The sequence below is a fragment of the Eleutherodactylus coqui genome, chromosome 5 (genome assembly GCF_035609145.1).
Source record: "Eleutherodactylus coqui strain aEleCoq1 chromosome 5, aEleCoq1.hap1, whole genome shotgun sequence".
In the NCBI taxonomy this organism is placed as follows: Eukaryota; Metazoa; Chordata; class Amphibia; order Anura; family Eleutherodactylidae; genus Eleutherodactylus; species Eleutherodactylus coqui.
Genome location: NC_089841.1, coordinates 105663404 through 105677523, shown reverse-complemented (window position 1 = coordinate 105677523; position 14120 = coordinate 105663404). Strand labels below are relative to the sequence as shown.

The 14120-nt window shown below is 42.9% G+C and overlaps 1 protein-coding gene across 1 annotated transcript in view; it reads right to left on the bottom strand.

The window, feature by feature from the left end:
• ADGRV1 (adhesion G protein-coupled receptor V1) overlaps window positions 1-14120 on the bottom strand; it is a 400714-nt gene that overhangs the window by 247804 nt on the left and 138790 nt on the right. The window contains exons 45-53 of the mRNA XM_066604894.1: window positions 12993-13165; window positions 11399-11539; window positions 10890-10991; window positions 8588-8840; window positions 5620-5745; window positions 4358-4580; window positions 2950-3154; window positions 2709-2855; window positions 295-550 (exon numbers count right to left, since the gene is read on the bottom strand). Coding sequence (XP_066460991.1) covers window positions 295-550; window positions 2709-2855; window positions 2950-3154; window positions 4358-4580; window positions 5620-5745; window positions 8588-8840; window positions 10890-10991; window positions 11399-11539; window positions 12993-13165 — 1626 coding nt within the window. The remainder of the gene's footprint in view (window positions 1-294; window positions 551-2708; window positions 2856-2949; window positions 3155-4357; window positions 4581-5619; window positions 5746-8587; window positions 8841-10889; window positions 10992-11398; window positions 11540-12992; window positions 13166-14120) is intronic.

Sequence of the window (14120 nt, the reverse complement as noted above, 5' to 3'; positions counted from 1 at the left end):
AGCCAGGCACCTTTTCTACCAATGGCACCTATTTTATCAATAGGGTGAAGATCCTGAACAGGGTTGCCCTTATCAGGGAGGGTGTACTGTATGTATTTAGGGCCGGTAGGGATTTCATGAAGGATAGATTGTTCCTGGTATTAGTTATATCCCCTACTTCTCAGTCCCAATGTGTTACCCTTATTGCCTTTCAATCTCAGATATATTTATCCACCGTCTACGTGTTTGGACTATGCTCCGTTTTATAATTCATATATGGACTTTTTTTTCCTGTTTGCTGTACTGATTACTCACCTATGGGTTCATCCACTTTAACAAAAAATGAATTGAAGTGCCAACCAACAACACCATGTGGAGAGTCATTTGGCAGAATGGTCAGCACAGCTGTTGATCTCTTGGGGTCCAGTATAGCTCCTCTAAGGGAATCCTGAATATCCATAGTTGTTACTTTTGTAAGGACAACTACAACAGTCTCTGCAAGCTCAGCTATATTGTCCGCAACAACTGTGATAGTGATTGTGGTGAGGGATTGGCCTTCCGAAAAGGTAACCTGCACAGAGGGTTGAAAGTGAGACAAAAACAAAACTGTTTAATGGGCTTCTATGACATAAAGAAAACTACAAAACATGTCGCCCCACACTCCATTGCAGCAGACCTTGCTGTAACACCCAGGAGTATTTATTCTGCTGATTGCACTATTGCAGTTCGGTTCCATCTAATAGATGGTGGGTGCCCATCACTGACTTTGCTATGGGGCCCTCTATATTCTAGCTATGCTCCTGGTTCTCACATTTGTAACCATTGTAAAATAAATAATCTAATGTTAATAGAGAATGAACTAACCAAAGAGCCATCGTTAGGGCCCTTACTACACTGAACGTTAATTGTTCAGATTCTCACTGGATGGCGGGAATGTGAACGATATCTGAATGATAAGTCGTTCGTCGCTCAGTTTCTGCAGGCATAAAAGTCAAATGTCTATCGGCCTGTGTAAACAGGCAGTCATTCATTTATGATCGACTGCCTGTTTACTGTGAATGCAGGCGACTGCAGCGATCTCCAGCCCCCTCCGCCTCCATTCACTGTGCGATCCTTGCTCCTGTGTGAAAGCACAGGAGTGATAATCACTAGGATGACTGTCAGGTGCTGCAGCCCAACAGTCTGGACACTTAGACTGGTAGTAAGGTTAAAACTGTGTAAACGTTGTATATGCGTTGACCTGTACACGGTGATCAAAATTAATAGTATCAGAAAGACCATGATTCACATCACATGATTCACAAATCATAATTAAGGTAGACTACTGTACCTCTTCTCTTAGATACATATATCATCCTATCAAAAGTCATTGGACACCTAAGCAAGTATCATTGTACATATATTAATACTTACTGGGACTGCTTTGGCCCTAATGACATTGGATAGTCTCCGTGGCATACTTTCGACTGACATCTGAAATACTTCAGCTGGTATTTCCCTCCATTCAGGTCACCTGCATACGGGCGGTCCGGGAACCTACAGCAGAATCCATCGCTGACCACTGCCGGCGACCCCGCATACCTGAATTATGTGTATTGTGGATGACTGCGGACACTCACTGTCGGTCATGCGCAGTACAGAGTGTTTTAAATATCTGTTTTTACTGTGTCATCGACAGATAATGATGCGAGCACCCACAGCCTATCCGCAATGTCAATTGCGGATGGGCTGCGGGCCGGATGACTTCCATTGGCTTCAATGGAAGCCATCCGCGCGGAATCAGGAGCAAAATAAAGCATGCTGTGATTTTTCCTTTGCTCTCAGAAATCACAATTCATTTCCGCGAGTGTGAAGGAAAAAAAAAACTAAAGTACATAGCATACTGTAAAAAGGTACTTGCTGCAGATCCTCCGTGCGGACGCCCACTCCGGATTTTGCAGCAAAAATCTGGTTGTGTGCAGACAGCCTAGTCCTGCAAACATATGTTGAGTTGTCTCTAAGAAGATGCACACTGTTTATATTTCCAGACACTACATTCCTGCTCATCCCAAAGATGTTCAGTAGGGTTCAGGTTGGGATTCAGGCCAGTCCAATCGTGGAAAATCCATATCCTTGAACCAACATAAAACAGTGTTGGATTAGTGTTGGGGGCCATTGTCTGGTTGGAAGTATTGCTGTCCATTTCCAGAGTATTGCCACATTGTTGGCAACACATTATTGTCTAAAATGTCCAGGTACACCTCAGTGTTCATGGTTCTTGCCCCTACAACCGATGGACCAAGACCATGCCGTGTAACACATCTCCAGACCCCAACGAAAAAGGGAACCTGTACTTAACTGATGGCACAACACACTCAGGTAAAAGGCGTTCTGCAGGCATCCGCCACACCCAGGTACATCCATTTGATACGAAGATGAAGTAGTGTCTCCATAGCTCTTCCATTCCTCAACTGTCCAATGATGAAGCCCCTTGCACCACTGTAGACAGGCCGATGCATTGGGCTTTGTGATGGGCAGCTTGTGTGCAAAGGCATAACCTGCATATCTTATAACATGCAGTTCCCATCACAAACTATGGTTGACACCTCCAAGCATCTGCGTCTTATGTACTATGGTTTAGGACACATGACGTGCTCATAGGACCCAATCCATTCTACTGATAGAGGTGTCCAAATATTTCTGGTAGGATAGTGTATAATATAGAATTTTACAGTAAATTAGATACATACCATCCCTGTTGCAGGAAATATATCAGTAACACTGCCATTAGCAAACCATTCGACCACAACTCGGCCATAGGTCCCATAGAGACGCTCAATGCTAAAGCTGATGAGATTATCCTGTTCCATCTCCTCTGCTTGCTTCATTAATGAGTTCTAAAAAAGAGCACATAGATAATAAAAAACTGGCTCAATAAACTGGCTCTATATAAAATGGGATATAAAAAGTCACGTAAAATCATGTCATCACCTGAGCAAAGGCAATAACTCCATGTGCGTGGTCATTGGTTGGAATGATTATTGTGACAAATGAATGGACACCGATCTCTGCTCCTCCTTTTGGGTTCCTCAGCCTCACTCTGAAAGTTTCATCCTCTTCTGGGATTGAATCATCGAGGATATTAACTGCGAATATGATTTCACTCTGACCCGGCTCAAACTTCAACTCACCTGAACTAGCAGAAAGGTAGATACAACACAACATTAATACAACAACACGAGCATCATGCAATGGACTCCAGGGTAACAAGCAACAACAGAATCACATCTATTAACAAGTATACATGTACCCAAATCAAAATGGGTTTTCTTTGGCCTTCCACAAGGATTGGGGTCAGTTTTTACAACATGGAAACAAACTATAGCCACATGGAAAAATCATTTCCACCAAAATAATGATGCAAACAGGCAAAATGAATTGAATACATGAACAATATTGAATGAGAAATGGAAACTACTCTAGTTGAGAATTCCTATATATCATGCTGATATGAAAAGTGTTACCTGAAAGTTGATAAAGTGAGAATACGTCCATACTAAATTTATGTCACTGCAGCATGTAGACACACACAGTATATAGCATGATATATTTATGGCTGATAAAGTCCAAGTCTCATAGAAGAGATTTCCATAACTCTGGTAGACTTGTTATTACTTGTCCTCATGTCTCATAGAGCCTTCATGCATCCCACTCACTTTAAAGGGGTTTTGTCATAAAAAAAGAAATTATCTAAACTTACCTATTTCTTCCCTGTCTGTCTCCTTATTACATCTTCTCCTGGTTGAGCTTCTCCACTGCCCCAGATCAGCTCACTGCAGGCTGGGACCAGCTTGCTATGAGGGCTGCATATCTCAAATACCTTCCGGCTGGGTCAGTGAAGGTCACATCCCTGTGCTGTAGCTTCACTGCCTAGGAAGGTATTGTAATCTATTTCAGAGATAGCTCTCTTGAACAATCTCTGAAGAAGATAGGCAGTCCCCCTGCTGACCTGTGAGCTGTGACGTAATGTTCATTGGTTGGCAGGCAGAAGACTGCCAACCAAATGTACGTAACCTCACAGGAAGGAGAAGAATCAGGCAGCTGGAGGTGAAGTGACCCCCTGGACTGCAGGAGACAGGAGAAGATAAGGGAGGTGAAGATCTGGTAAGTAGACTGATGGGGCAGGAATAAAGAAGTATAGCATTTGGAGAAGTATGGACATATGCCATAATAGGACTTATGAACAAGGTTTGTGATCTTGGCTCAACCACTTTAAGTTATAAAAATTATACGGTTTGACTAAATCATTCCCTTTATTTAGTGACCTAATGGTGCCACTCTGCCGTTATGTATTCTTGTTACTATAACTCTAGTTTACCATTGGCCAGCTGGCATTTACCTTGGAATGAAATCAGATTGGTTGGATACCGAGGTTAGCTCAAAGATCTGTGTACTGAAATATCCAGCCAAGGCTATGATGGTTTTGGAGACGTTTAATGAGATGACTGTGGAGGAGATCAACTGTTTAGAAGGGGGAGCCAACAGTAATGACGAAAACTGTTCCCTTTCAGAGTCCAAGTGATACAATTCAGATACATTTCCACCAGCAATCAAAAGGTGAGCTGAAAAAAGACACAATATATGAATATATATTCTTTCATCTACCTGATCTGCTAGATTTGACTGTCTATGCTGCCATATTCTTTGTTTTTTATTTTGTGCTTTGTATTTACAGGAACAACTTGAGATCACTAACTGAAGTTTGAAAAGTGTATCTGCAAAAAGTAGCTTGTCCTTGTAAGAGGTAAGATAAAATGCATCAACTCTACTAAAGACATGTGCCATGTTTTTTTGCTATCTTTTAATAGGTTGCACCCTAGAGGCATTGTACTACCTGCCACTTGCATAATAAGTTTCCCATAGAAGCATACATAGACTTATTAGTCCCCTCTAGGTGCTCTTCACATGGAGAAGCTATATTCTTCACATCCTACATCATAGCCTCTCACCCAGCCAGCCAACCAGCAACCTACTGTACACTGATAAGGGGCAAAACCCTCCAAACAACTGTCTATACATGATTATATTTTCCTTCTGAAGAACACTCTGGCTTTGGCTTATATTCTAAGTCATATTAAAAGGCCTGTTAAAAGGTCAGATATTGACTTGCAGCAATGCTACTTTCTAGTAGGTGGCGCTGTAGAGGCATTGTTCCATCTTCATTTGCATACTAAATTTTCCAGAGGAGCATGTATGGTCTTATAAGTCTCACACCAAAAAGAGATACTTTACCCTTCCTGACCCATGTTGTGTTGCAAAATGTGGGTGTAGATGAATACCAGTTAGGGGGTACATAAAGAAGAGAAGTGTCTGGTGAGCTGCACCAAGCTTATCATGCCTCTTGGCCATTTGTGCCTCTCTCGATGTTTAAACATTTTAATGCATTTAATAGCATCACTATAACCAGGAGTTTAAGGCGAGGGTTCAACCTCTTTTGCTCATATGACTGCTACATTAATATGGCAAGTCACAATTCTTTCAATTTGCACATGAATAACATGGATAATGTGGAACTTTACCCAATTGCTAAAACTTACCAATGTTCTTGCCCTCCATAATTTCCTCTTCCAGAAAAGTAGCATACATGAAATGATCACTTACCAATGCCAGATGAAGGCATAAATGTATGAATCATCCGTGCTGCTTTAAATGGAATAACTTGTAATTTTTTCACGGGTGTCTGTCCTGATTCCCACACGAAAATATGAATAAAATCTGTTTCTGCGGCTGCAAAAAAAAATGTAGAATGAATAATTGAAAGGTCTTAATTTTATCTGACAATGTTCTTGAAGCATTTTTAGCACTTGACGCCCTGTTCATCACATCTGTACTTGTCACAAAGTTATAAATGCAAACGGATTTATTTAATTTCTGCCATCTACTACTTGAAAATATCACATATCACAAGTACTGGATCTTCGGGAAAGGGATATTCATCCAGAAATGTATTCTGCTAGCCATATTCAGAGGCAGGAAGAATTTTTTTTCCCTAACGTAGGGCAATTGGCATCTGCCTCTTAGGGGTTTTTGCCTTCCTCTGGATCAACACGGTAGGAGTACAGTTTTTAACAGGTGGTCCTTTATGTTTTTTCCATCTTATCAGCTATGTAGCTATGATAACAAGTACATCAATGGTCTTTATATGGTTACAATGACATTATTAGGTTTTTAATATTTCTTTAAAAAAATACACCTAAAATGTATGTACAAAAATACAACATTTAACCCCTTTATGACATATGATAGAAAAATTCATCATAGGCAAGAGCTAGTTCTCATTTACATCCATCATAATGATCTTTTGGGCACAACCACTGTATCCACAAGATTGGGTGTAGGATCATAGTTGTTGTAACAGAGGTGCTCCCATTCTTCCCTCCACTGAGCTCATTGTGTTTCATCATTGTTTGTGTTTGGATCCCACTTATGGCTGATTGTGTTACGGACTCTTTAAATACTGGGAGTCCAGGCGAGAAGTAGAGAAAATGGAAGCTGTTGTCTGGTACCAGGGAAGGGGCCTAAGGCCAGTGGGGAGGAGACGCCAAAGGCAGAAGATGCTGTTAGTGAACAGGATGAGCATCGCCAATGCAGATAATCTGCACTACTATGTGCCCGCAGAGTCAACCGCAAGGGTTCAGCATGATCAAAGGGAATGCGGACATCCCTCTGAGGGGGTTACTTGCAGATCCAGTGGATTCCACTATCACACAAGTTTTTCATTAACTTTGAGGAACACAGTGTAAAACATCGTTCATCCTGACATCTCATGCCTGCGGGGATCATCTTGTGTTGTGGCTGAGTATTAACCTGCCACTTGGATTGGACGGCGTATTTCCAGTTTCTAATTACACTTATTAGGTTGTGCTGCTTGGACCTATAGTACTACAGATTTCCAAGAGCACACCTTCACAGGTGTGGAATAATTGTGCTGGCTATGTGTGGATTTGTCCAGCCAGCCAATCCCCACGGGACTGATGCATATATATACCAATCCCTCTGTAAGAGGAAGCCGGTATCTGTTTACTCTAGGGTTTGGTTTTCTTGCATGCCTGTTATGTGTTGTGTGTGTATAAGTGTGAGCAGTGCCATGTTCAGTGTCTACGCAGCTGGCCAGACATCAGGTGTGAACAGGCATGTTCATTGTATATGTGTATGAACAGTGATGTGTTCTGTGGGTCTGTGCAGGTGGCCAGACATTAGGTAGGAACAGTCCAGTTCTGTGTTGCATGCTATTCGTAGTGTGTTGGTGTGAACTGTATCCTGTCCTGCTTTGGTTCATTTTCCACCCTGGGCAGTTAGGTCCATAAGTTCCAGCATTGGGCCGTACTTATCGGGACGATCGCCCTGCATGCAAGCAGGTTTTATATGGTAGTTGTCTTGTTAGAGTAGGTATCCGCGAGATAACGAGGACCCGTGACATGGGCTCGCAGGCTTAAGTGTCTTGGCTAAGACATGAACTAATACCCTGTACTTTTATAGCTATGCCACTTGGTTATGTGTGCAGGTATGCTTGGTGATCATTTTGGTCGTCAGTTCAGTCCTTATCTTATGCCTGTCCGTGAGTCCAGTTCCCAGTATGCAGTTCTTCCCTTTGGGCTTCTGTGTGTTGTGAGGTACTGAGGGGCGTGATAGTGGATGGTCGCTATGTCGCCCCTAGGTTCCGTTATTATGCCTAGTGGGGCTGGAGGAATTCCATGTCCCGCTATTAGAGACCTGAAAGTCCAGGAGGGCAATGTAATCTCCAGCAAGTAGTTGCTGGAGATGATTTCTTTAAACCATGGTTTCTTTCTTCTTTGGGCCTGGATTTTTGGAATGGATGGCAGGTTGGTAGTGGGGCCATCCATTCCACTTCCTCCACTCCGGGTTATGTGCAAGGTCAATCAGCACAGGTGCTGAGGCTGGGCCAGGAAGAGGGGTATATAAATAGCAGTGTGCACTGAAACAGAGAGAGACTGGATGGCTGCTGGACCCAGGCAGCCTGAGATACCTCCTGAGAGGTAAAAGCCCTGCTGTTTGGTGCACCTGCCGCAAGTGACCTGTACAGGCAGGGACTGTCTGTTATACTAAATGCTGGACTATTGTTTTCATGCCTGAAGCCGGAGGCTGGATTTGCTTTTGATTAGTTGGACTGAAATAAACACAGGTCACGCCTGACCTTGGACTTTAAATACGTGCCTCCATCTCTGACTGCCGAACACCCCGCAAACCCGCACTTTACTGAGCTGTCTTCCCACAGTGTGCATTTGTGCAGTATTTCCAGTGTGCGTCTGTTCGGAGGCGGGGGGCCTGTCGAACGTAACAACACTCTTCTGCTGACTCCTGCAATGTATTTACCCTATCTTAGAGGCTCATGGGAACAACAGGTTCCACTTGAACAGATAACACTGGTCCCTTCCCCACCCGGTTGGCCCATTCCCTTCTTTTCACTGTTATGCAGTCTGTGATCCAATGGACAGAAAGAAACAATCAAATAGAAATTCACTGCAAATTCATCACTGCCATAAAATAATTCCAGTAAAGATTTCTGGCAGGTATCAAGGAAAGAAAATTAATGTTATCACCTGCATACCTTGTATAAATACAATGTAGATGTCTCCACCCATAGCAAGAGAGTCCACGCTCGTAGTTCCAGTAATTGGCACATCTTGTGGATTTCCAAATTGATTAGTAGACCATAAGAACATCATAGAATTTTGGTCAAACCCTCCACGTGCCAGCACCATGTAGACATGTCCGCCACGAGTGAATACGGTTAGCCCTGTAACACCATGGCTTGAAAGATTTTGGTATTGTGAAAATATACCACCGTCCCATTTAAAAACCTAGATAAAAGAGGACAATGGCAATATTATTGTCAAACAAAGTGACCCCTCATAACTGTTTACCTATTAGGCCATATGGTCAAAAGTATTTGGGGAACTAATCTTCTCATCCTCTGTGAGTGCCTTAGATTTTAACTGTTCAACAATCCGCGGTATTCCGCACACATTTAAACAATAGAAGATTTGCATGTCCGTTCACATGAGCGAACAGCGATTGCTATTTCTGCTCACAAAAATAAAATTGCAGCATGCTCTATTCTAGACATTGTGGATAGGTCGCGGCACCCATGTCTTCACCTAGTGAGGGAGCGGGAAAAACAGAGATTTAGAAAAAAAATCTGTACTGTGCATAAATAATACATTTTGTAGAAGGCATGTTTTAGTCAAATTAAGTCAGTAACCTGTCTCACTTAGCTTGGTATATCTTCCCTATTGTCTATCTATCATATATATCTATCTATTTCATATCTATCGACCTTTTTTCTAAATGTGGCTTTACATGAGCAGATTTCCAGCACTCGTTACTGCTGTTTATATGTGGCAGATCATTTAAAGTATATGGACCAATGATTGGTAATACACTTGCTCGTCCCTATACAGGTTGGATTTGTCGGTAACTCATCTCTTGTTTACTCAGAAAGATGTTCTGCCAAACAATGCGATCAGCTGACAAACGAGTCAAAGCTCATTTGCAGCTCCATTCATATGGGACATTTGGGGTGTGCTGTTCTTAAATTGTAGGGGATCCCAGCAGTAGGGCCCTCAGAAATCATACTTGTGAATAGGGATAAATGTCTTTATTGGGAAAACACCTTTAAACTGTCTATTTGTGAAATGTTGGATCTGCTGGATCTTTCCCAGTCAACTGTAAGTGCACCAAATTCTAAACTGACTATGAGCAATGACAAGCGACATGCTGTCAATGGAGGATGTTTCACGCCGGTTGATGAACAAATACTGGAGAATGCTACCTCCCAGAATTCATAGGGCCTATTGCAAAATCTGGTTGATGAGGGGTAATGGTATGGGGCTGGTTTTCAGAGTTTGGGATAGGTCCCTTATTTCCAGTGATGGCTAATGTTAATGCTTGCGGGTGAGACTCCACCCAGCCAATAAGGTTAGCAAGATCGTGCGGCTATTAGCAGCCAGCCAGAGCCTCAGCCACAAGCGTTTTTTGCTACGTGGGAATGCACTCTTAGGTACCTTTTACATGGGACAGAATCACGCCACAAGACACAGCCAAATCCACAGCTGCCGAATTCCACACTAAAATCTGCAGGTCTTATTGTGGATTTTAATGCGGAATTGCAGGAAGGTTTTAAGCCATTTTTAATTCTGCAGTTTTGAGATAAATCGGAATGTTGCTAGTGAGCCAAACCTTCTCATTCAGCATCAGTGCCTGATGTGACAAATCATTTTTTGGCTGAATGGGCATGAATTCACTCAGCCAAAGTTCAAAATTTTGCCTTCTCAGAAAAGTGGAAGCTATCGTAGATAGATATACTGTTTCTCTAAAAGCCTTTGGAAACACAGTTCAGACTTGGGCCTCATGCACATGGCAGGTCCATATTCCAGCTGTGGAATCCCACATGGACCACGGCGGGTGACCCTGTGTATCTGTCATCTTCTTCGCTGACGTCCGCGCAGACATGTCTTCTTCTGGCTTCTCTGTACAGCAGATGGTCCTCACAGCTCACCGTCGGACATGCGCAGTACAGATTTTTTTTTTAAACTCCTGCTGTACCTGCGGAATCCGCTGCCCATCTGCAATGTCCGCTGCGGACGGGCAGTGTGTCAGATGACTTCCATTGACTTAAATGGAAGCCGTCCATGCAGAATCCACAGGAAAATGGAGCATGCTGCGATTTTTCATCCACAAGCGGAAACTGCAATTGGTTTCTGCTCGTGTGCATGAAAAATTACTTTTCCATAGTATGCTATGGAGGGTGTTTGCTGCGGAACCCAGAGGCGGACGCCCGCTCCGGATTCCGCAGCAATAATCCGCCCGTGTGCATAAGGTCTTGATGGCATACAGTATAACAAACTAACCTGAGAATTACTTGAGTTACTTCCAATGATCAAATAATCTTCCCGATCTCCCAGTGAGAAGTGGTTTAGACTGGTTGTTTCAGGGACTTGCAGCGTCTGTTTCTACATTTGGAAGCAAATAAGGTGGCCATTAGTTGTTAATTGTAGACTTACCAGGAAAACACAGGAATTATTTGGTTCTGTGTTTAACATGCTACAAATATATAAATCTTCACCTCCATAAACTTTAGTAAAGTAAACCGCACATGTAGTCAGCCAACGTTGCTTCAGCTTCACTGTGTTGTGCCTATTATCCAGGTGTAACACTTTGCTTATACGTTACAAGACGTTGGGACTAGACAAGCTGAAAGTGTTCCACTTGGACTGGTAATAACCGCCAGGAATGGCAGTACTCGATCCATTGTACCTTTCTAATTAGGCACATTTCAATCTACATACTAAAATAAACACAGTCCTCAGAAGAATATATGCTCGCTGTTATATCCCAATAGAATAAGAATCATACGTACCAGTAATAATCCACTGTTACGTGTGAATGTATAGACCTCATTACTGGAAGGAAGATGACCAGATCCACTTGTAATAACAACAACCTGAGAGTCAATAGTTGTAAAAGCAACACAACGCACAGGGCTTTCAATGACGAAGTCCTATATGAGCATAGAATGTAGACAATCATATTAGGATGATTCCTGCAGACATTTACAGATTGTTACACTTTTTTATTAAAGGGATTGATGGAGTTTGACGATGCTAGAACCGTTCCTATTCGATTGTTTCTGGCATCCGGTCTATCAGTTACTATGCCATAGACTTCTCTGCGCTGGGCAGAAACACTTTATGTCTATGGATAGCACATCAGGACTGGAATAATCTGCCGCAGCAGCACCCATTGGATATTCACTCATAACTAGCACTCTCTTATGATTAAATATCCAACCTTTTAACAAGCCTTGCAACATGAATAGGGATTTAAGCCAAACCAGAACATCCATGTACAGACAGCTGTTGCATTAGATGGGCAATTTAAATCAAACTATTGATCATATGCAGATATATATATTATCCTCCTCACTGCGAGTTTGCTACAACGAGGAGATCAAATAAAGCAAAGCATGAGCGGCTGCTGCACACATTGTTAATAGGTCTGCTGGAGACAGCTGAGTGCAAGTGCTAGGTTATTTCATTCAGGTCTACTGCACACTGGTGAGAGCGATAGCGGCCCGTGATTCATGGCCCGATATCACATTTGCAATCCATGGGAAACCCCTGGATGTGAGGCATTTTCATGTGAAAACAGCCTCGCATCCCTCCAGGGGTTCCCTTTATCCCATTGCTTTCAATGGGGTGGCAGCAGCGCAATGGGAGAAGATCATGCTCCTCTGCCACTGCTGTGATAGCTGTGGCAGGGGATTCCTTCATCCCCGTGGGGAGTTCCCTCATTACTAAACACCCTGCCACTGCTGTCACAGTGTCCATGATGAGGGGACTCCCTGCGGGGATGAAGGAATCCCCTGCCACAGCAGCTGCAGCAGATCGCGATGCTCTCACTATGTTTCAATGGGGCCAGCACTGCTGCTGCCAGCCCCATTAACAACATGCTGTCACATCCAGGGGTTTCACATCCAAGGAATCCCCTGCAGCAGCTGTCAAAGCAACAGCAGGGGACAGCGATCCTCTCCCATTGTTTTCAATTGGGCCGGCGCTGCAGCTGGTGATATCGCAAAAAGAAAGGACACGCAGCAATTTTTTTTCTTCACGCAGCATTGTTGGAGTGAAAACATCATGAATGAGAATGAAACCATTGACATTCATTGGTTTCATAATCAGGCATTTTCACTCACTCTTGCATCGCGCAAAAAACTCACAGTCAGTAAAATGCTGTGACATCACAAGTGGGTTTCACTCAGGTAAGCTGCAGTGATATCACAAGTGGGTTTCACTCAGGTAAGCTGAGCTGCAGTGATATCACAAGTCAGTTTCACTCAGGTAAGCTGAGCTACAGTGATATCACAAGTGGGTTTCACTAACGTAAGCCGCAGTGATATCACAAGTAGGTTTCAGTTAGGTGGGTTGCTGTCACATAACAATGAACATACCTACCTGAATAGCTACAAATACTCCCCGCCATTCATAGACTGTGCAAGTAGGGTCTATTGCAGGATCAGTTTTCAGTAAAACAGCATACTGCATATCATTGTGAGAGAAGAAACAGCAAGTGGATGATGACTCGTTGGGAAAACTTTGTAAGACGGATAACACCGGGTTGGGACCCTCTAGAAAACAACAACAACATTCAGTTCATATAGTTACTGTATTCCTAGCACTGATTCTGTACAGCGTTAGGGAGCAGTCACATGTGAAGGAGTGATCCACCATGGAAGAATCTGCACTGAAAACTACATGTCTAACATCAAGATTTTGACACAGATTTGCATTGAAATTGCAAAATGATGAAATCCACAGCAATTTTAATACAAATCTGCATCTAAATGTGCCTGTTAGACATGCGGGTCTCTGTGCAGATTATTCCACCATGTGCGACAGCCCCCTTAGGCCATGTTCACACACAGCGGATTTGCTGTGTACTTTCCATCTTGACTCCCTGCACAGAATATACGTGGTATTTACAGTAGCAGCAATGTGATTGAGATTTTCAAAATCTCGTCTACACGCTGCGGAAAAGATCCACACGAAATCAGTGCGGAAATTGAAATGTGGTGCGGAATTTAAACCTGCAGCATGTCAATATTCGCAGCAGGTCTGCATTGCGGTCCACCTCTTCAAATGAGGGGTGAATTCCGCACTAAATTCAATGTAAATTCAGATTTTGATGCAGATCTTGCACTGCGGATTGGCTGCAGAACGTCCGCTAAGGAAATTTGATGGCAAATTCCACCCTGTGTGAACATAGCCTTATAATGTTGGGATTTAAATGACTATTTTAAAACAAAGGGGCGTATTTTCTTGTGTTTCAGTTTTTATTGCAACTATATAGAAAAATAAGACATTTTGGCCGTGTGTATGAAGCTGTTTGAGCCACTTTTTCTGCCATAAACAAATATAGTGGGAAGAGAGGGCGGACATGTACAAAAGTTTTGTTACTAAGCAGAGATACAAGTTTATAGTCATTGACTTATTTTTGTTTATTCCTTTCTATCTATGTTAACAAAAGGGAGAGGGAGTCCTTAGGCCCAATGTCCACGGCACGCACAGATTCAGCCCTGGACA